Raw genomic sequence first — 24,581 nt, forward strand, 5'->3', positions numbered from 1 at the left:
TTATCTTCTCCATTTTATATACAGTATGTCCATTGGGATTTCCATCCATTGCTTCAAAGTTGAAGATATTATTATTTTGTTTTCTTCCTATTACTTTCTTTTATTTTGACATGTAGGGCAGACAACAAATATATGATGTATGTAAATATGATGTGATGGATAGGAATGTCTGATGCTGGATGCCAATAAAAATGTAATGAAAAAAAAAAAGAAAAGGAAAAGGAAAAGATGGTGATTACCATGGTGGCCAGAAATGTCTAATTTCTATAAGAAACCGAGCAGACGAGTGACCTTTCAAAGTTGTTTTTATGCTGCTTTTCTTTCATTCCCCGGCCCCCCAAACCCACCCTTGGGGACATCACAACTCATTGTCTGAGAAATCGCTCTTAATTACTGACATGCACCGTTTCTGGGACTTTTTCTCGTCGACAAAAAAAGTGTGTTTGTGCGGAACAACAACACGGGCAGAGTGACAGCACACCTGTCTGCTCTTCCACCGCACCCTACCAAAATAAAGCTCGCATAAAAAGAAGTGACAAACGAAGAAGAATTCAATTAGTGGCTTCTTTTGTGCTTGCCAATCATCCCTTAGACGGACGCACACACACACACACACACACACACACACACACACACACACACACACACACACACACACACACACACACACACACACACACACACACACACACTTGTATTTGTTACCTTCTTGAGACCTCCGAAAAAAGCCTACCTCTTTAGGACCAGCCTTTCTAGATATATATATATATATATATATATATATATATATATATATATATATATATATATATATATATATATATATATATATATATATATATATATATATATATATATATATATATATAATGTAATAATATATATATATAGATGTAAAAAGATTTGTATTTACAACATGAATAATATATGTTATGTTATGTTATGTTATTTTCATTTATTATGCGCCCCCCAACCAACTACATACTATGCAAATATAAAAAACCTTGTTGTGAAAAATGAGTTGGAATTTCACAAGAAAAAGGTCACAATTTCACAAGAAAAACTTAGAATTTGGGCAGTTTTATAATAAAAGTCGTCATTTTACTCAACGCAAGTCAAAATTTTACCAGACAAACTGAACATTTGTGCTATATTATGATAAAAGTTGGAATTTTACTCAATAACAGTCGCAATTTTATAAGAAAAAGCTTAACATTTTGGCAATTTTATGAAAAGAGTCGTCATTTTACTCGACAAAAGTCACAATTTTATAACAAAACATTACAATTTTGGCGATATTATAATACTAATCGGAAATGTACTTGGCAAAATGATGACAAGTCACAATTTTACTCAAAAAAAGTCACAATTTCACAAGAACAACAAAAAAATGTGCAATATTGCTATAAAAGTCACAATTTTATATGACACAAGTCACCATTTTGCATTAAAAAGTTATAACTTCACATAAAAAAGTCCTAACTTTACGAGAAAACACTGTAATATTACAGAAACAGAAAGAATATGAGAAATTGCTTTCATGCATATTTGTACGTGCTGTCGTAATGTAATCCAGCGAGTGTTGTTAGCATTAGCTAATATGCTAACACACTTACCAGTATCTTTGTTAGTATTATTAACTTACAATGGCATTCTGTTTGTATTGTTTCCTCCGAAAATTCACCAAAACGTCACCGTGGAGTTATTGAGTGTTTAGCTAATTTGAGAGATAGCTTCTGTTTTGTTCGTACAGCCGTTTTACTGCCGTGCTACAGACACCGTTTGGAAACAATTAAGGTATGTAAATAAACATTTACAGAATATTTCTGTGTAAATAACTCATGCCACAACGTATATATCTGCGGCTTATAGTCCGGGGCGGCTGATATATGGAAAACCATTTTTCTAGTGGGTGCGGCTTATACACAGGTGCGCTTTATAGTCCAGAAAATACAGTATTCTCTTCTTTTGTAGAATAAATGACTAAACTTCCATTCTCGACAGCTCTCATTATTTCAGACTGCCTTGGACTAAAGGATCTGGGTGGACTCGGCCCTCTTAGAAGGAGGGTTCTAATACAGAAATGCCAGTGTGAGTTCAAAAGTGTCAGTTTGGGCGGGAGGACGGCCTCTGCTAACTCGCCGCCACTTCATCTGTGTCAACACCTCTCTTTCAGAGTCCTTTTAGACGCCATAACTGCTTTTGCACCCGCAGGCCACAGAGCTAAGATCTCCAGTCCTGGTGGCTTTGCGCTTTAATAAAAAAACGTCCGGTGTATGCGAGCGGCAGCACGACTGTACACACCACTAAATGAGATCAATGTCAGAGGGAATAGCGACTCTGCAGGCTTTGCTTTAACAATAACTTCAACAGCTTGTCGCTTGTTAAAGGAATAATTACAAATTAGGGCAGATACAAAACAACATGAATACTGACATACAGTGGTGGTCAAAAGTGTACATACACTTGTAAAGAACATCATGTCATGGCTGTCGCGAGTTTCCAATAATTTCTACAACTCTTATTTTTTTGTGATGTAGTGATTGGAGCACATACTTGTTGGTCACAAAAAACATTCATGAAGTTTGCTTCTTATATGAATTTATTATGGCTCTACTGAAAATGTGCTGGGTCAAAAGTATACATACAGCAATGTTAATATTTTCTTACATGTCCCTTGGCAAGTTTACCTGCAATAAGGCGCTTTTGGTAGCCATCCACAAGCTTCTGCTTGAATTTTTGACCACAAAATTGGTGCAGTTCAGCTAAATGTGTTGCTTTTCTGACATGGACTTGTTTCTTCAGCATTGTCCACACGTTTATTATCAGGACTTTGGGAAGGCCATTCTAAAACCTTCATTCTAGCCAGAACTTTCCTCCAGAGGGTCTTATCTTTGTCCATGTGATGTCAGATGAAACACAAATTGAGCTGTTTGGCCACAATACCCAGCAATATGTCTGGAGGCCTTTAATCCCAGGAACACCATTCCTACCGTCAAGCATGGTGGTGGTAGTATTATGCTCTGGGCCTGTTTTGCTGCCAATGGAACTGGTGCTTTACCGAGAGTAAATGGGACAATGAAAAAGGAGGATTACCTTCAAATTCTTCAGGACAAGCTAAAATCATCAGCCCGGAGGTTGGGTCTTGGGCGCAGTTGGGTGTTCCAACAGGACAATGACCCCAAACACACCTCAAAAGTGGTAAAGGAATGGCTAAATCAGGCTGGAATTAAGGTTTTAGAATGGCCTTCCCAAAGTAAATGTGTGGACAATGCTGAAGAAACAAGTCCATGTCAGAAAACCAACACATTTACCTGAACTGCACCAATATTGTCAAGAGGAGTGGTCAAAAATTCAAGCAGAAGCTTGTGGATGTCTATCAAAAGTGCCTTATTGCAGTGAAACTTGCCAAGGGACATGTTGTCAAGACTTGGTCCATGGGGGGTTTTGTTTTTCCGGAATGCAACGGAAAGTTGGCGCGGGCAAGGCGTGAATGTGAGTACATATTTTATTTAACACTATCAAAAAAAACAAACGAAAGGCGCGTACTATGGCGGAGAACAAACTTGACTATTGAAACAAAACTTGCACAAGGGCAGAAAGTATAAACAATAAACAAAAACTTACTTGGCATGGAACGGTGAAACAAACAGCGTGAACTGAGCATGGAATCGTAAACATGGCATGAAGCAGAGTGATGATAATGTTGCCAGGCCGACTGCCTGGCGACTGAAAGCTTAAATAATCGTGACATGATTACAACAGGTGCGTGTGTCCAAATGAGTCCGGTGCGTAAAGTCCAAAAACAGGTGAAACTAATAAGTAGTCATGGAAACAAAACAAGCAAGAGTGCACAACCAGGAACTAAAAAGAGTACAAAAAATAAACAGCACATGGCCAAACAAAAACATGATCAGACATGACACATGTAAGCAAATATTAACATTGCTGTATGTATACTTTTGACCCAGCACATTTTCAGTAGACCCATAATAAATTCATAAAAGAAGCAAACTTCATGAATGTTTTTTGTGACCAACAAGTATGTGCTCCAATCACTACATCACAAAAAAATAAGAGTTGTAGAAAAGATTGGAAACTCAACACAGCCATGACATGATGTTCTTTACAAGTGTATGTACACTTTTGACCACAACTGCATACATGTTAAATAAGTTATTTACACAGAAATATTTTCATAAATGTTTATTTGCATACACAAATAGTTTCCAAAGGGTGTCTGTAACACGGCAGTAAAACGGCTAATCAAACAAAACAGAATTTAATGTGGTCCCCAAAAGCGTTGAGATAATATAAGTCAATAAAGGACTTTATCTTTTCTTACCACTGTATTTTCCGGACTTTAGAGTGCACTGGCATATAAGCCGCACCCACTAAATTTTAGGGAAACCATTGTCCCACATATATTAGCCGCATCGGACTATTAGCCGCACGTATATATGTTGTGAAATGAGTATTTTAAACAAAAAAATAATAATTGTATGTTTATTTATATACCTTCACATTTTCAGTAGACCCATAATAAATTCATAAAAGAAGCAAACTTCATGAATGTTTCATGTGACCAACAAGTATGTGCTCGAATTACTACATCACAAAAAAATAAGAGTTGTAGAAATGATTGTAAACTCAAGACAGCCATGACATGATGTTCTTTACAATCATGCAAACTTTTGACCACGACTGTATATTAGAGTACATCAGTACACGCTGCAATTGTCCCAGTATTTTGTGTAGACCAAACCTCAAAATGGAAAAAGTGACTCAAACTGATCCATAACGTAGATACACATTTCAATTGATGAATCTTTGAGCTGAAAATGGAACCAGAGAGCAGCAAAGTTGTCAACAAGTCACATTTAAGATGTTTTAGGGCCATAATGACCACACTTTAAGACCCATTTCACATCCTTACTGACAAAAAAGTTTGATCCTCTAATAAATAACAGCAATCAACCAGGATGCTCGCTTGCGGTCCACACAAACCACAGGTGTCAAAAAACTGTATTTTATCCGGCCCCGGGGGGAGCATGTGAAAACCAGATTTTTAGCAAGGATCCCGAACCAACTTCCGAAGTACTGCAGAATATATCTCACACATGCACACCTTATATACTGTATATATGGTGTAAAACCATACCACAATGGTATCAAAGGGATGCAGTCTTCTTACTAAAATTGTCGGATTACCATTAAAAGCTGCAAATATGTAACTGTACATAACAAAAAAAAGACACTACTTTAACAATTATCACATTTAAGATGTGTAATAACGGTCCAAAGTAGGGATGTATATCATTAGGATCTTATCCGGACCCGTACCAAAACCCATATTCCTTATCCATACCAATATTCATCGGTACTATATGTAATTGGTGTATATAAGATGTGGAAAATTGCATATTTTTATTAGCATTAATATGATCACACAAGGTTGTACGCCAGCAACATCATGTAACATCTCACAGCAGGGAAGTTTTATCAAAAGCTGCTTTTGCACACGGATCCATCACTGTGTTTCTATCCATCACAATTACACGCAGCTAGAAATGTTATTTGTATGGCATTCATGTCGGAGTACAAACTTTTTACATGATATATCATATCAAATTTATATTATAAGTCAATACAATCAATTAGCATGTTATGTAGGTATGCATTTTGTAACAAAATGAATTGTATTTTTATTTATATATATATATATATATATATATATATATATATATATATATATATATATATATATATATATATAGTATATACACACATATATAGATATATCCATATATACACACGTATACATATATGCATCCATTTATACATATATACAAATGCATATATATATATATATATATATATATATATATATATATATATAACAATTAAAATATTAATCGCAGATAGGTATAATCTTTCATCATCAATAAGTGTACGTACCCTAGACCGGTGTTTTTCAACCACTGTGCCGCGGCACACTAGTGCGCCGTGAGATATTGTCTGGTGTGCCGTGGGAAATTATGCAACTTCACCTAATTGGTCCAAAAAATATTTTTTGCAAATCAATAGTTATAATCTGCGAATAATGTGCCGTTGCTTAGTGTCTTTGCTGTGTAGAACTCAGCAGGGTAACCACGTAATGCTCCATTTAATTAGGTGGCAGCAGGTAGTTAATTGCTTTGCAGAAGTCGGAATGTGTCGGGTGAGACGAGGATGGTTTGTTGTGATCCCAATATGCAGACCACAGCGGGAGGCAGCGTGCAGGTAAAAGGTATGAATGCTTAAACCAAAAATGAACGAAAGGAAAAGGAAAAATGTAATGGCTATGCAACTGGCTACAAAGTAAACAGAAACAGAACGCTGGACGACAGCAAAAACTTACGGCGTCCACAAAGTACATCCGTGCATGACGTGACAATCAACAATGTCCACACAAAGAAGGATAGCAACAACTTAAATAGCCTTGCTTGCTAACACAAAACAGGTGCGGGGTAATATCACTCAAAGGAAAACACCATCAAAACAGGAAGGGCCACCAAAATAACAGCGCAAGACAAAAACTAAAGCACAACACAGGAAAACAGCAACAAACTCAAAATAAGTCACGACGACCTGGTGGAGTTTCATTTTTTAACATTTTCCGCTGGTGGTGTGCCTCCGGATTTTTTTATGAAAAAAATGTGCCTTGCCTCAAAAGAGGTTGAAAAACACTGTCCTTCATATTGCTGCATGGCAATGTTTGAACCTTCCTGCTAACCATTATGTAACTGAGGACTCCACCAGAAGATGTTATAAAAGAATTTACACAATATTCCAGCCAGCCAGAAAAATATGAAATTTGTGCTCGCTTGTGGTTCATCAGTAGCAAGTGAAGTGCAGAGGGTTAAAAAGGAAGCGTCCGTGTTAAAGGCCCACTGAAATGACATTGTTTTATTTAAACGGGGATAGCAGATCCATTCTATGTGTCATACTTGATCATTTCGCGATATTGCCATATTTTTGCTGAAAGGATTTAGTAGAGAACATCCACGATAAAGTTCGCAACTTTTGGTCGCTGATAAAAAAAAGCCTTGCCTGTACAGGAAGTAGCGTGACGTCACAGGCTGGATGGCTCCTCACATTTCCCCATTGTTTACACCAGCAGCGGGAGAGATTCGGACCGAGAAAGCGACGATTACCCCATTAATTTGAGCAAGGATGAAACATTCGTGGATGAGGAACGTGAGAGTGAAGGACTAGAATGCAGTGCAGGACGTATCTTTTTTCGCTCTGACCGTAACTTAGGTACAAGCTGGCTCATTGGATTCCACACTCTCTCCTTTTTCTATTGTGGATCACGGATTTGTATTTTAAACCACCTCGGATACTATATCCTCTTGAAAATGAGAGTAGAGAACGCGAAATGGACATTCACAGTGACTTTTATCTCCACGACAATACATCGGTGAAGCTCTTTAGCTACTGAGCTAACGTGATAGCATCGTGCTCAAATGCAGATAAAAACAAAATAAATAAATCCCTGACTGGAAGGATAGACAGAAGATCAACGATACTATTAAACCGTGGACATGTAAATACACGGTTAATAATTTCCAGCTTGGCGAAGCTTAAAAATGCTGTTGCTAACGACGCCATTGAAGCTAACTTAGCAACGGGACCTCACAGAGCTATGATAAAAACATTAGCGCTCCACCTACGCCAGCCAGCCCTCATCTGCTCATCAACACCCGTGCTCACCTGCGTTCCAGCGATCGACGGAAGGACGAAGGACTTCACCCGATCATCCGTGCGGTCGGCGGCTAGCGTCGGATAACGTCGGCTAGTGCGTCTGCTATCCAAGTCAAAGTCCTCCTGGTTGTGTTGCTGCAGCCAGCCGCTAATACACCGATCCCACCTACAACTTTCTTCTTTGGAGTCTTCATTGTTCATTAAACAAATTGCAAAAGATTCACCAACACAGATGTCCAGAATACTGTGGAATTTTGCAATGAAAACAGAGCTTTTTTGTATTGGATTCAATGGTGTACCAATACTTCCGTTTATTTAGTGACGTCACTCGCATACGTCATCATACATAGACATTTTCAACCGGAAGTTTAGCGGGAAATTTAAAATGGCACTTTATAAGTTAACCCGGCCGTATTGGCATGTGTTGCAATGTTAAGATTTCATCATTGATATATAAACTATCAGACTGCGTGGTCGCTAGTAGTGGCTTTCAGTAGGCCTTTAATTGCCCGTTAAAAAAATGAGTGCCGTTATCGAAATGTATAGTTAACGCTTGATCGGGGTATTTATTGATTAAACAAACACAAAGCGAGAGCAACGGGGAAGTGCTCTGACTGGACAGACTGTAAAGGAAACAAAACGCAGTGCTGGAACACAGCAAAAACACTCACAAGAAATGTGAAGCAGATGGCGTCCACAAAGTATGTGCGCACTTGAGCTCAGCATGGAAAGAATCGTCGACCGTGACCAGTGAATAACGTCCCGACAACAAATGTTGTCGCGAGCTCAACTTATATCGTGCTAATTACAAACAGAAAACAGGTGAGGGGGAAAAGTGCTCAAGGGCAGGCGTAAAGCTGCTGCAGGAAAGGGGAAACAGGAAGTGAAAAAAACCACAAAATAAGAGCGCAAGATAGGAACTAAAACTACACCCAGAAAATTACCAATACACTCAAAATAAGGCACGGCGTGGTGTGACAAGGCGATCCGAAATAAACAAAAACAGGCCAAAAAGTGGGTTTTTGACTCCTTTCAGTGGTGATGAATAATAATGGAAATGTACAGTTTACTAATAAGTGGACATTTCACTTACCCAGTCTCTGGAGACCAAACTGTCCAAAGCCTTTCCCACGGACAAATCCTTGGTACACAAACGAGTTGGAGGAAGAGATGTAGGACACCTACCAAGTGAGGGAAAAAATAGTCAAATTGAGTGTGTGTGTGTGTGTGTGTGTGTTCTTGTATTTCTACCCTTCTTGAGACACCAATTAAGGAAAAGTAGCTTCCATATGAGGAGGTGTGAACAAGTGATGACATAAATCATGGTCCCAATAACATTGCATCTAATAGAGAATGTCTCATTTGCACCCCTGCTGGTGAAATCTATCAACATTAGGGTGGTCCCAAAAAGGAGGGATTTTTTAAATTGACTCTGTTGCAAGTCTTGTGGATTCTGTGTAACTTGTTTGTGTGTGCTATGGCTATTGAGGTTTTTTTTTTCTCCAGATCTCAGTCTGGACCCCCTCCCTGAATATTTTTTTACTCATCCCCCTCCCCCACCAATGTTTACCTGTTTCCAACCTTTGCTCCCCCTCTGGCCAACATATGTAATAACAAGTGTGTGTAGGAAATTGACATGCGCCCCCTTTGGCCAATTTTTTTTAAAAATTTTTAATGAAATAAATATGTAGACATACTGTAATAACTTGAAGTAAATAATGAAGATTAAAAAACAATTACAAACAAAAAATAAATAAATGAACTAAAAGCAGTCTTTCTCACAATGTGTCGACTTTTTTCTTATAAAATTGGGAACAATTTGTCATATTCTTTCTGTTTCTATAATATTGCAATATTTTCTTGTAAAATTATTACTTTTTTATGTAAAACTATGACTTTTTATTACAAAATGGTGACATTTGTCCTATAAAATTCTGACTTTTATCACAATATTGCCAAATTTTTGTTGTTGTTCTTGTAGAATAGGGGACATTTTTTGAGTAAAATTGTGACTTTTGTCATCATTTTGCCAAGTAAATTTCCGATTATTATTATAATATTGCCAAAAATATTTAAGTTTTCTTATATAATTGTGACTTTTGTCGCGTAAAATGACGACTCTTTTCATAAACTTGCTAAAATGTTACGCTTTTTCTTGTAAACTTGTGACTTGTTATTGAGTAAAATTCCAACTTTTGTCATAATATTGCACAAAACTAAAAGCTTACCCTTTTTTATATTCGCATAGTATGTATATATTATTAATGTTGTAAATACAAATCTTTATATATCTAGAAAGGGTGGTCCTAAAGAGGTAGGCATTTATCTCAGGTCTCAAGAAGGTAACAAATACAAGAATGTGTGTGTGTGTGTGTGCGCGTGTATTCTTATATTTCTACCCTTCTTGAGACACCAACAAGGAAAAGTACCTTCCATATGAGGAGGTGTGAATAGTAAATGGGTTGTACTTGTATAGCGCTTTTCTACCTTTTTTTTTAAGGAACTCAAAGCGCTTTGACACTATTTCCACATTCACACACACATTCACACACTGATGGTGTGAACAAGTGATGACATAAATCATAGTCCCAATAACATTGCATCTAGTAGAAAATGTCTCATTTGCACCCCTTGTGGTGAAATCTATCAAAATTAGGGTAGTCCCAAAAAGGAGGGATTTTTTAAATTGACTCTGTTGCAAGTCTTGTGTATTCTTTGTAACGTGTTAGTGTGTGCTATGGCTGATAAGTTTTTTCCCCCAGATCTCAGTCTGGACCCCCTCCCAGTCCAGCCGTAGGCTGAATATTTTTTTACTCACCCCCCCCCAAATGAACTAAAAGCAGTCTTTTTCTCAGTGTGTCGACTTTTTTCTTATAAAATTGGGAACAATTTCTCATATTCTTTCAGTTTCTGTAACATTGCAATATTTTCTTGTAAAAAGATTACTTTTTTATGTAAAATGATTACTTTTTATTGCAAAATGGTGACATTTGTCCTATAAAATTCTGACTTTTATCACAATATTGCCAATTTTTTTTGTTGTTCTTGTGGAATAGGGGACATTTTTCGAGTAAAACTGTGACTTTTGTCATCATTTCGGCAAGTGAATTTCCGAATGTTATTATAATATTGCCAACATTTTAAAGTTTTCTTATAAAATTGTGACTTTTGTCGAGTAACATTACGACTCTTTTCATAATATTGCCAAAATGTTACGCTTTTTCTTGTAGACTTGTGACTTGTTATTGAGTAAAATTCCAACTTTTATCATAATATTGCACAAAACTAAAAGCTTACCCTTTTTTATATTTGCATAGTATGTATATATTATTAATGTTGTAAATACAAATCTTTATGTATCTAGAAAGGGTGGTCCTAAAGAGGTAGGCATTTATCCGAGGTCTTAAGAAGGTAACAAATACAAGAATGTGTGTGTGTGTGTATGTGTGTGTGTGTGTGTGTGTGTGTGCGCGTATTCTTATATTTCTACCCTTCTTGAGACACCAACAAGGAAAAGTACCTTCCATATGAGGAGGTGTGAATGGTAAATGGGTTGTACTTGTATAGCGCTTTTCTACCTTTTTTTTTAAGGAACTCAAAGCGCTTTGACACTATTTCCACATTCACACACTGATGGTGTGAACAAGTGATGACATAAATCATAGTCCCAATAACATTGCATCTAATAGAGAATGTCTCATTTGCACCCCTTGTGGTGAAATCTATCAAAATTAGGGTAGTCCCAAAAAGGAGGGATTTTTTAAATTGACTCTGTTGCAAGTCTTGTGTATTCTTTGTAACTTGTTAGTGTGTGCTATGGCTGATAAGTTTTTTCCCCCAGATCTCAGTCTGGACCCCCTCCCAGTCCAGCCGTAGACTGAATATTTTTTTACTCACCGCGCCCCCTAAATGAACTAAAAGCAGTCTTTTTCTCAGTGTGTCGACTTTTTTCTTATAAAATTGGGAACAATTTCTCATATTCTTTCAGTTTCTGTAACATTGCAATATTTTCTTGTAAAATGATTACCGTAATTTCCGGACTATAAGCCGCACCTGACTATAAGCCGCACCAGCTAAATTTAGGGGAACATACAGATTGCTCCATATATAAGCCGCACCCGACTATAAGCCGCAGGGTTTTGATGTGTAATTAGCGTAGTATATAGGGGTTCCTGCTACCACGGAGGGGATTGTCGGGACAGAGATGACTGTTTGGGAACGCAAAGCGTCCCATTTATTAACAATAAATCTTTCAATCATTCAATCAAACTTTCACATCTTTGACATGGCGAACAGCATTCGTGCAGAGTACAAATAATACAACGGTGCAAAGTAATACAAAGTGCTCGCCTGTACGTTATCAAAATAAGCAGCCTACCGGTATATGAAAAGTCAGTCTTTAATCATTGTGTCATCGTCTTCCTCCTGCGTACTAAAACCACCGAAATCCTCTTCGTCGGTGTCGGAGAAGAACAGGCCGTAAATAAGCCGCACCCGTGTATAAGCCGCAGGGACCAGAACGAGGGGAAAAAGTAGCGGCTTATAGTCCGGAAATTACGGTACTTTTTTATGTAAAATGATTACTTTTCATTGCAAAATGGTGACATTTGTCCTATAAAATTCTGACTTTTATCACAATATTGCCAATTTTTTTTGTTGTTCTTGTGGAATAGGGGACATTTTTCGAGTAAAACTGTGACTTTTGTCATCATTTCGCCAAGTACATTACCGGAATGTTATTATAATATTGCCAACATTTTAAAGTTTTCTTATAAAATTGTGACTTTTGTCGAGTAACATTACGACTCTTTTCTTAATATTGCCAAAATGTTACGCTTTTTCTTGTAAACTTGCGACTTATTGAGGAAAATTCCAACTTTTATCATAATATTGCACAAAACTAAAAGCTTACCCTTTTTTATATTTGCATAGTATGTATATATTATTAATGTTGTAAATACAAATCTTTACATATCTAGAAAGGGTGGGTATTTATCGGAGGTCTCAAGAAGGTAACAAATACAATGTGTGTGTGTGTGTGTGTGTGTGTGTGTGTGTGTGTGTGTGTGTGTGTGTGTGTGTGTGTGTGTGTGTGTGTGTGTGTGTGTGTGTGTGTGTGTGTGTGTGTGTGTGAGTACTGGTTACCATGGTGATGATTCAACAGACGTTTTAATGAAAGACAAAACTACATCAAGAGTGACAAGGAAGGTATCATGCAAGTTCCCCTGAGCGTGTCCTTACGTGTCCATCCAGGGCCCAGTTGTCCAGTTTGAACTTGTTGACGAAGATCTCCACGGGACCTCGGATCTGGTGGACCTGGAGTAGCAGCTGGGCTTCTTCTCTCTTGTACGTACCTGCAAGACAGGCGTGGATAAGACGAGGCGGCCACGCACGTACAGCACAATGCAGTCGGAAGGTGGGTTCATATGCCCCCGGTCGTCGCGGTTTACCCGACACATGAAACGTGACACATTTGCGGGTCGCACTATTGACTTTAGTAGAGTGTGGAATATCTTCAAATGTGTTTTGTGGCAAGTCCAACTTTGACCACAACGTCAGTTGCTATGGAGAGTGGCACTTTCCATCATTTTCAGCAGACCAGTGCAAAAATGTATAACCTAAAGCCACTAAATTTTTCCGAACCCAGCGGCTTATAAAACGAGGAGGCTGATTTTTCTTCGCTGACGAATAGTTTTACAATAAAACCAAGCAAAGACGCTGAAAAGGTGTGTTATTGTTAGTGCTATCCTTCTGTTTAGACCTTTTAACTGGAAGGACAAGTGTTCGTTCTGTGTTCTTGGCCGTCCATAGCGTTTCTACTCTATTCTTCACTCCAAGGAACGTTTCTAAAATGTGCAACGCAACTAAAACTATTCATACTTACTAAACCGTCCCATGTGTGGTGTCTGTAGGCGAGTTTTCATGCATATTTGTGCGTGCTATAGTAATGTAATGAAACTAGCCTCGTTAGCGTTAGCTAATATGCTAACATGTTTACTAGCGTCGGTGTTGGTATGGCATCCTTTTTGTATTGTAAATTCACCAAAACATCACTGTAGAGTTATTGAGTCTGTTTAGCTGTTTGGAGGGCTAACTTCCACAGCCAGTGGGTCCATGAGGACGACTTCTGTTTTGTTTGATCATCCGTTTTACTGCCGTGTTGCAGGCACTGTTTGGAGACAATTAAAGTATGTAAATAAACATTTTTACAAAATCTTTCTGCGTAAATAACTACCCGCAACATATATTCCTGCGGTTTACAGTCCGGCACGGCTAATATATGGATGCGCTTTATAGTCCGGGAAATACCTTAACCCTCTGACTCCACCCAGGAAAATGTCCACATGAATCTCTTTCTTACTGTTTACTTGTGTGTGATACCATGTGCGATACAAGCAGTCCTGTAGTATTTACTTGTGTGTGATATCATGTGCGATACAAGCAGTCCTGCAGAGTATTTACTTGTGTGTGATATCATGTGCGATACAAGCAGTCATGCAGCGTGTTTACTTGTGTGTGATATCTTGTGCAATACAAGCAGTCCTGCAGCCTGTTTACTTGTGTGTGATATCACATGCAATACAAGCAGTCCTGCAGCATATGTACTTGTGTGTGATACTATGTGCGATACAAGCAGTCCTGTAGTGTTTACTTGGGTGTGATATCATGTGCGATACAAGCAGTCCTGCAGAGTATTTACGTGTGTGTGATATCATGTGCGATACAAGCAGTCATGCAGCGTGTTTACTTGTGTGTGATATCATGTGCAATACAAGCAGTCCTGCAGCCTGTTTACTTGTGTGTGATATCACATGCAATACAAGCAGTCCTGCAGCATATGTACTTGTGTGTGATACTATGTGCGATACAAGCAGTCCTGTAGTGTTTACTTGGGTGTGATATCATGTGCGATACAAGCAGTCCTGCAGAGTATTTACGTGTGTGTGATATCATGTGCGATACAAGCAGTCATGCAGCGTGTTTACTTGTGTGTGATATCATGTGCAATACAAGCAGTCCTGCAGCCTGTTTACTTGTGTGTGATATCACATGCAATACAAGCAGTCCTGCAGCATATGTACTTGTGTGTGATACCATGTGCGATACAAGCAGTCCTGTAGTGTTTACTTGTGTGTGATATCATGTGCGATACAAGCAGTCCTGCAGAGTATTTACTTGTGTGTGATATCATGTGCGATACAAGCAGTCATGCAGTGTGTTTACTTGTGTGTGATATCAAGTGTAATACAAGCAGTCCTGCCGCATGTTCACTTGTGTGTGATACCATGCGCGATACAAGCATTCCTGTAGTGTTTACTTGCGTGTGATATCATGTGCGAAAGAAGCAGCCCTGCAGCGTGTTTACTTGTGTGTGATATCACAAGCGATAGAAGCAGACCCGCAGTGTTTACTTGCGTGTGATATCATGTGCAATAGCAGTCCTGCAGCGTGTTTACTTGTGTGTGATACCATGTGCGATACAAGCAGTCATGTAGTGTTTACTTGCGTGTGATATCATGTGCGATACAAGCAGTCCAGCAGCGTGTTTACTTGTGTGTGATATCACGTGTGCTACAAACAGTCCAGCAGCGTGTTTCCTTGTGTGTGATATCACGTGCGATACAAGCAGTCCTGCAGCATGTTTACTTGTGTGTGATACCATGTGCGATACAAGCAGTCCTGTAGTGTTTACTTGCGTGTGATATCATGTGCGATACAAGCAGTCCTGCAGAGTATTTACTTGTGTGTAATATCACGTGCAATACAAGCAGTCCTGCAGCATGTTTACTTGTGTGTGATATCATGTGCGATATGAGCAGTCCTGCCGCGTGTTTACTTGTGTGTGATATCATGTGCGATACAAGCAGTCCAGCAGCGTGTTTACTTGTGTGTGATATCACATGCGATACAAGCAGTCCTGCAGCATTTTTACTTGTGTGTGATACCATGTGCGATATAAGGATTCCTGTAGTGTTTACTTGTGTGTGATATCATGTGTGATACAAGCAGCCCTGCAGCGTGTTTACTTGTGTGTGATTTCACAGGCGATAGAAGCAGACCGGCAGTGTTTACTTGTGTGTGATATCATGTGCGATACAAGCAGTCCTGCAGCGTGTTTACCCTTGTGCGATATCTTGTGTGGTACAAGCAGTCCTGTAGCATGTTTACTTGCGTGCGATATCTTGGGCGATACAAGCAGAGTGTTTACTTGTGCAAAGCTGGACAGACAGTTAACATCTAAATGTCCTCCAATAATCTGTTTTAGGCTCATTCGGAATTTTTTTTTTTGCCAATATGAACAAGTATCAAATAATTAGGAGTTACTGATTAGTCTGTTACCGTTATCCAGTAACAGACGTGTCCGCATCATTAAACTGACTGCGTCGTGAGTCTAATTTAATGACTTATTGTAGCTACAAGGCGTCTACAAATAATGATCACTCCACTTCAATTGAAAGACAAGCCCATTCCAAATGTCTTATAATAAATACCGTAAATTCTGGACTATAAGCCACTTCTTTTTTCAAAGTCTTTAAACCCTGCGGCTTATAATACGGTGCTGCTAATTTGTGGATTTTTGCGACGCGGCCGGTTAAAAAGTAATAATAATAATAATAATAATATATTTTATTTGTAAAAAAAAGCACTTTACATTGAGCAAACAACCTCAAAGTGCTACAGTGTATTAAAATATAATAATAATAATATAATAAATAAATAAAAATAAAAACTAGAATTAGCACGCATATATCCAAAAAAAAAGGCTTTTTAAAAAAGAAGGGTTTTTAAGCCTTTTTTAAAAGCATCCACAGTCTGTGCTGCCCTCAGGTAGTCAGGGAGAGCGTTCCACAGACTGGGAGCGGCGGAGCAGAAAGCCCAGTCTCCCATTGTAAAGTAAACCCAAGTAAATAGTTAAAAAAAACAACAACAACAAAAAACACTGAATATGTGTGTTAGTGTGTGTGCTGTGACGTCATCTTTATATAAATGTAATTCACTTCACATCTTTTGGACGAGCTCACCCTTCTGTTTCGACTTAAAAAAACAACAATTTAAACCCACCGGAAGTACAGTTGCTGTTCAGCCAACGAGCTATCCATAGCGGTTTTACATCACATTTTGTCATTCATCACTCCAAGCAACGTTTGTAAGTTTTACAATATAACTAAAACAATTCTTACTTACTAAACCGTCCCATGTGTGACGTCTGTAGGAGTGTTTTCATGCATATTTGTGCGTGCTATCGTAATGTAATGACGCTAGCGTCGTTAGCATTAGCTAATATGCTAACACATTTACGAGTGTCGGTGTTAGTATTATTAACTTACAAACGGCATTCTTTTTGTATCGTTTCAGTTTCACAAATTCCTCAGTAAATTCACCATAACGTCACCGTGGAGTTATTGAGTCTGTTTAGCTGGTTGGAGAGCTAGCTTGCGCAGCTAGCGGGTCCATGACGATGACTTCTGTTTTGTTTGATCGGCTGTTTTACTGCCGTGTTACAGAAACAGTTTGGAAACAATTAAGGTATGTAAATAAACATTTACACAATATACCTGTGTAAATAACTCATTTCACAACGTATATATCTGCGGCTGATAGTCCAATGTGGCTAATATAGGAAAAAATATTTTACTTCTAAAATGTAATGGGTGCGGCTTATATTCCGGTGCGCTCTATAGTCCGAAAAATACGGTAGGTAAATTTTTTTCATACATACTATTGTTGTCTTAAAGTTAAAGTACCAATGATTGTCACACACACACGAGGTGTGGCAAAATTATTCTCTGCACCTAGTGTGTGTGTGACAATCATGGGTACTTGACCATATCACACCAACTCTCAAATCCCTTCACTGGCTTCCTGTTCCACTCAGGATTGAATTCAAAGTCTCCCTACTAACCCACCAGTGCCTCCATGGAAATGCCCCCCTCTACCTCAAAGAACTACTCACCCCCAAATCCTCCACACCACACCTCCGCTCCGGACAGGCTAACCTCCTCCAACCTCCGAGGACAAAGCTACGAACAATGGGAGACCGGGCTTTCTGCTCCGCCGCTCCCAGTCTGTGGAACGCTCTCCCTGACCACCTGAGGGCACCACAGACTGTGGATGCTTTTAAAAAAGGCTTAAAAACCCTTCTTTTTAAAAAAGCCTTTTTTTTTTTAGATATATGCATACTAGTTTTAGCTATTTGGCTGTTCTAGTTTTTATTTTTATTTATTATCTTTTTATTTTTATTTTTTATTTTATTATTACTATTTTTTATTTTTTTAATACACTGTGGCACTTTGTGGTTGTTTACTCAATGTAAAGTGCTTTTTTTTTTTACAAATAAAATATATTATTATTATTATTATTATTACTTTAACTTAATGAGTAATTTCACTTGATCAATCTACAAAACAATAAAAGTATGTTTCACGATTCGTGCTGTTATCACATTGGATTAGTATCGGTATAGGCGACAATATGTATAAAGGTGAAACATCTGGTTGACTGGTGCAGAACCAAAAACCTGGTCCTGAACGTCGACAAGACCAAGGAGATCATTGTCGACTAGTCCAGCCACACTCCACTCTTCATCAACGGCACAGCAGTGGAGATGGTAAGCAGCACCAAGTTCCTGGGGGTGCAGATAACTGACAATATGACCTATGCAAAGTTGGAGCGCCTCAGACACGTTCCGGGATTCGGACAAGGTGCATCCAAGTTCTGTTTAACTTTTGAGTCAAACGACGGTTGCGCAACTTTTTGGCAGCGGCGCAGGTGGTGTTCCGCAACAAAAGAGCAGCGATCCCACGAGGCTCGGCGGGATTTTTCCAAGAGTGTTGTGACAATATTAGGGGGAGAGAAGTGATGAGCCTTTGCTTTTTCGGCTAACGCAAATTTGCATTTTAATGATTGCAGCTGCGCGGCGAGTATGCCACAGGGAGCGTGTAAAATGTGTTGTCTTCCATCACGGCGGCAATAACCTGCATCACGCATTGATTTCTTGCTCCTCGTCCTCACATGAAATCACCTCAGCCCGGCCGGGAGCCAACAAGTTCCAACACAAAGTGAAAGTCACGACAAGAAGTGGTTTCTCTTTTGTGCACCAACCGGCCAGTTTGAGCTCCACGCCGCTCTGGTCCAGGAGCGTCCCGTTCACGCGGTTGCTGAAGGGCTCGAAGGCGGTGATGCTGAGCATGGCCGGCTGCTTCTTCCCCAAGTACTCGTAGGAGCCCCGCCAGAGAGAGTTCTTGGCAAACACACCGCCTGGGACTGAGGGGACGAGCATGGAGGGGGGCGGGAGTGACAGGTAGAAAAGTAAGTGGCAAAGTTATTATTGGTGCTGTTGCGTCTCCTCCCTCCCTGCTCAATGGAAAAACAACATCTGAGGGAGAAAGACACTTTACTTTTAATACATGCGCATATTTAGACATCACAGAGAACATTTATTATGGGCCTGCTGCAATGCTAGCTCACATTTACACCTGGGCTAATTAGCAGTGAATGGGCACTTGCAATGCAAGCAGCCCATATTATTATTGCGCATACTTCAAACTTTATTATTATTATGGGCCTGCTGCAATGCCAGCGCCCATTCGCTGCTACAGCAGTGAATGTGCACATGCAATGCAAGCAGCCCATATTATTATTGCTCATACTGCAAACGTTATTATTATGGGCCTGCTGCAATGCAAGCTGCCCATATTATTATTGCTCATACTGCAAACTTTATTAATATGGGCCTGCTGCAATGCTAGCACCCATAATATTATTGCTCATACTGCAAACTTTATTATTATGGGCCTGCTGCAATGCAAGCAGCCCATATTATTATTGCTCATAATGCAAACTTTATTATTATGGGCCTGCTGCAATGCAAGTGCCCATTCACATGCTGCTAAGCAGCAGTGAATGGGCACTTGCAATGCAATCAGCCCATATTATTATTGTGCATACTTCAAACTTTATTATTATTATGGGCCTGCTGCAATGCCAGCACCCATTCACTGTTACAGCAGTGAATGTGCGCTTGCAATGCAAGCAGCCCATATTATTATTGCTCATACTGCAAACTTTATTACTATGGCCCTGCTGCAATGCAAGCGCCCATTAACATGCTGCAAGCAGCAGTGAATGGGCGCTTGTAATGCAAGCAGCCCATATCATCATTGCTCATACTGCAAACTTTATTATTATTATGGGCCTGCTGCAATGCCAGCGCCCATTGTGAATGGGCACTTGCAATGCAGGAAGCCCATATTATTATTGTGCATACTTCAAACTTTATTATTATTATGGGCCTGCTGCAATGCCAGCACCCATTCACTGTTAAAGCAGTGAATGTGCGCTTGCAATGCAAGCAGATAGTATTATTACTGCTCATACTGCAAACGTTATTATTATGGGCCTGCTGCAATGCAAGTGCCCATTCACGTGCTGCAAGCAGCAGTGAATGGGCACTTGCAATGCAAGCAGCTCATATTATTATGGTGCATACTTCAAACTTTATTACTATTATGGGCCTGCTGCAATGCAAGCGCCCATTCACATGCTGCAAGCAGCAGTGAATGGGCGCTTGTAATGCAAGCAGCCCATATTATTATTGCTCATACTGCAAACTTTATTAGTATTATGGGCCTGCTGCAATGCCAGCGCCCATTGTGAATGGGCGCTTGTAATGCAAACAGCCCATATTATTATTGCTCATACTGCAAACTTTATTATTATTATGGGCCTGCTGCAATGCCAGCGCCCATTGTGAATGGGCACTTGCAATGCAAGAAGCCCATATTATTATTGTGCATACTTCAAACTTTATTATTATTATGGGCCTGCTGCAATGCCAGCACCCATTCACTGTTAAAGCAGTGAATGTGCGCTTGCAATGCAAGCAGCTAGTATTATTATTGCTCATACTGCAAACTTTATTATTATGGGCCTGCTGCAATGCAAGCGCCCATTCACATGCTGCAAGCAGCAGTGAATGGGGTTCACAGCATTCGTCACACTTGAAGTGAAGGATGAGGCAAAAATACAACCTTAACTGTATTCGTATAACAAAACACCACAGATTGAACCACATGATGCCATAAATGTGCAGGGAAATGAGTGTTTCCATGGTGACCGCTGGGAAACAGGCAACATTCTCATTTTAAAAGAGCGGTTTGTGTGGTTAGCAATTGTACACACAGTCTAGACCACCAGAACCACGCCCACTACAAGTAGAAACAGGTGTTAGGATCTTAGTAGACCAGGAACTTAGTGTAATAATGTATGGGGTTATAACAGCCAGTGCAAAATGCACAGTCAGCAAAGATGCTCGCTAGAAACAACAATTGGAAAAACTTATCTTACATGCCAGAAAAAAAACAAAAAAAAACTTACCCGGTAATTTAGAAGGAGGCTCTTGCACGGTTCCCACTGGGCTCTTACCACTCGGACGGTTATCGGCTGGGGAGCGCATAACAAAACAATATCAAGCAAAGAAGTCGTTTGTGGGGCAGGTTCATCTTGACTTTGAACACACAAGCTCAAGGAGGAGACCATTAGTGCACCCCTGAGGGCCCTCAGAACATTAAAGCCCCTTCAGGACCGTGAGTCAGACACACTTCTGAGAGACAAACTTCAATAATGTCGCACAGGAGAAGTGTGTGCATACCAAGACAGGTGTAGGAGCTGGCAAACATGGGGGTGTGTGCATACCAAGACAGGTGTAGGAGCTGGCAAACATGAGGTGTGTGTGCATACCAAGACAGGTGTAAGAGCTGGCAAACATGGGGGTGTGTGCATACCAAGACAGGTGTAAGAGCTGGCAAACATGGGGGTGTGTGCATACCAAGACAGGTGTAAGAGCTGGCAAACATGGGGGTGTGTGCATACCAAGACAGGTGTAAGAGCTGGCAAACATGGGGGTGTGTGCATACCAAGACAGGTGTAAGAGCTGGCAAACATGGGGGTGTGTGTGCATACCAAGACAGGTGTAGGAGCTGGCAAACATGGGGTGTGTGTGCATACCAAGACAGGTGTAGGAGCTGGCAAACATGGGGGTGTGTGCATACCAAGACAGGTGTAGGAGCTGGCAAACATGGGGGTGTGTGCATACCAAGACAGGTGTAGGAGCTGGCAAACATGGGGGTGTGTGCATACCAAGACAGGTGTAGGAGCTGGCAAACATGAGGTGTGTGTGCATACCAAGACAGGTGTAAGAGCTGGCAAACATGGGGGTGTGTGCATACCAAGACAGGTGTAAGAGCTGGCAAACATGGGGGTGTGTGCATACCAAGACAGGTGTAAGAGCTGGCAAACATGGGGGTGTGTGCATACCAAGACAGGTGTAAGAGCTGGCAAACATGGGGGTGTGTGCATACCAAGACAGGTGTAAGAGCTGGCAAACATGGGGGTGTGTGTGCATACCAAGACAGGTGTAGGAGCTGGCAAACATGGGGTGTGTGTGCATACCAAGACAGGTGTAGGAGCTGGCAAACATGGGGGTGTGTGCATACCAAGACAGGTGTAAGAGCTGGCAAACATGGGGGTGTGTGTGCATACCAAGACAGGTGTAGGAGCTGGCAAACATGAGGGTGTGTGTGCATACCAAGACAGGTGTAGGAGCTGGCAAACATGGGGGTGTGTGTGCATACCAAGACAGGTGTAAGAGCTGGCAAACATGGGGGTGTGTGTGCATACCAAGACAGGTGTAGGAGCTGGCAAACATGGGGTGTGTGTGCATACCAAGACAGGTGTAGGAGCTGGCAAACATGGGGTGTGTGCATATCAAGACAGGTGTAGGAGCTGGCAAACATGGGGTGTGTGCATATCAAGACAGGTGTAGGAGCTGGCAAACATGGGGTGTGTGCATACCAAGACAGGTGTAGGAGCTGGCAAACAAGGGGGGTGTGTGTATACCAATATAGGTGTAGGAGCTGGCAAACATGAGGGTGTGTGTACATACCAAGACAGGTGTAGGAGCTGGAAAACATGGGGTGTGTGCATACCAAGACAGGTGTAGGAGCTGGCAAACAAGGGGGGTGTGTGTATACCAATATAGGTGTAGGAGCTGGCAAACATGAGGGTGTGTGTACATACCAAGACAGGTGTAGGAGCTGGCAAACATGGGGTGTGTGTGCAATACCAAGACAGGTGTAGGAAGCTGGCAAACATGGGGTGTGCGTGCATACCAAAACAGGTGTAGGAGCTGGCAAACATGGGTGTGTGTGTGTGCATACCAATATAGGTGTAGGAGCTGGCAAACACGAGGGTGTGTGTGCATACCAAGACAGGTGTAGGAGTTGGCAAACATGGGGGTGTGTGTGCATACCAATATAGGTGTAGGAGCTGGCAAACATGAGGGTGTGTGTGCATACCAAGACAGGTGTAGGAGCTGGCAAACATGGGGGTGTGTGTGCATACAAAGACAGGTGTAGGAGCTGGCAAACATGGGGTGTGTGCATACCAAGACAGGTGTAGGAGCTGACTAACATGGGGGTGTGTGTGCATACCAAGACAGGTGTAGGAGCTAGCAAACGTGTGTGCATACCAAGACAGGTGTAGAAGCTGACTAACATGGGGGTGTGTGTGCATACCAAGACAGGTGTAGGAAGCTGGCAAACGTGTACATACCAAGACAGGTGTACGGGAGGTAGTTTATGAGGTAGTTTATTATTAGAGCTGCCTGTCCGTCACTGCGCCCGAAGGTGCTCTTAAACGGCATGGCCACTTTCTCTCACACATCCACTCCTAATGGCACACCATCACTTTCCTCGCTGCTTCGGGATGGCTACCTTTCACTTTTCAATCCATGCGGTACCAAGTACCAATTTGGGATACTTGTGGGCGTGTTCAAATGTGTCAATAAATGTTAATAGTCGAAAAGAATACAAACGAGCATTTAAGAGTGAGCTGTGCTGCACAGTTATATTGTTTTCTTACACGTCTTGGTCTCATTTGCAAGTACTGTACTGTATTATATTATATAGGAGACTTTGGATGCCAGGGGTGTCAAAGTCAAGGCCCGCGGGTCAGGTCCGGCCCGTGAATGAATGATCTATGGCCGACCCCCGCGCGAGGCCGTTAAATGACCTATGGCCGGTACCAAACTGGCTACCCATCCCTGCTTTGTGCTGCAACTCATCTTTACACGCGTCAACCCTGCATACTTTCAAAAATGGGACCGTGCCATCAAGTGTCTGCAGTTGTATTTGTCCGTCTAAACTTGAGGCAAACACTTAGCGAGTCCATTTGTCTGCTGGAACTTGTTAACGCGGCCCCGTCGTTGATACTCCTGCTTAGCCAATCAATGGGAAGCGAGCGCGGTTCTAATCAGGTTTTGTCCTGGTGCTAATGTTGCAGAGCCTGCTTGCTGTGCACTTGTGTGGAGTGTAATTGTGTGATGGATGGACCTTCCTACCCTGGCATGTGTCTGACTGTAAGCAGCTGTTAACGGAGGTATTCATCAGCATTAGGCCACGCTTCGACACAAACAGTGCAGGGAACACTGTGCGTTGTCTAAACCTGGATTTTGTCTTGTTGGTTCGGGATTTTGTCTTGTGAAGACTTTTGCATAATGAAGTAATGGAAGAATCATGAGCATGCACTATATTGCCTAAAGTATTTGGCCACCTGCCTTGACTTGAAGTGCCATCCCATTCCTAACCCATAGGGTTCAATATGATGTGGGTCCACCTTTTGCAGCTATTACAGCTTCAACTCTTCTGGGAAGGCTGTCCACAAGGTTGCGGCGTGTGATTATAGGAATTTTCGACCATTCTTCCAAAAGCGCATTGGTGAGGTCACACACTGATGTTGGTGGAGAAGGCCTGGCTCTCAGTCTACGTTCTAATTCA

The 24,581-nt window shown here is 40.8% G+C and overlaps 1 protein-coding gene across 2 annotated transcripts in view; it reads right to left on the bottom strand.

The window, feature by feature from the left end:
* The window catches only part of csmd2 (CUB and Sushi multiple domains 2), a 691,992-nt gene that overhangs the window by 44,748 nt on the left and 622,663 nt on the right, over positions 1-24,581 (bottom strand). For both annotated transcript variants that reach the window (XR_009822205.1, XM_062030117.1), the window contains 4 exons: positions 21,124-21,189; positions 18,850-19,011; positions 12,988-13,100; positions 8,840-8,927 (listed from right to left, as the gene is read on the bottom strand). Coding sequence is in view for 1 of the 2 variants with exons in the window: in XM_062030117.1 (XP_061886101.1) it covers positions 8,840-8,927; positions 12,988-13,100; positions 18,850-19,011; positions 21,124-21,189 (429 nt within the window). In the remaining variant the exon portion in view is untranslated. The remainder of the gene's footprint in view (positions 1-8,839; positions 8,928-12,987; positions 13,101-18,849; positions 19,012-21,123; positions 21,190-24,581) is intronic.

Source organism: Entelurus aequoreus, linkage group LG20 (genome assembly GCF_033978785.1).
Source record: "Entelurus aequoreus isolate RoL-2023_Sb linkage group LG20, RoL_Eaeq_v1.1, whole genome shotgun sequence".
NCBI lineage: Eukaryota > Metazoa > Chordata > Actinopteri > Syngnathiformes > Syngnathidae > Entelurus > Entelurus aequoreus.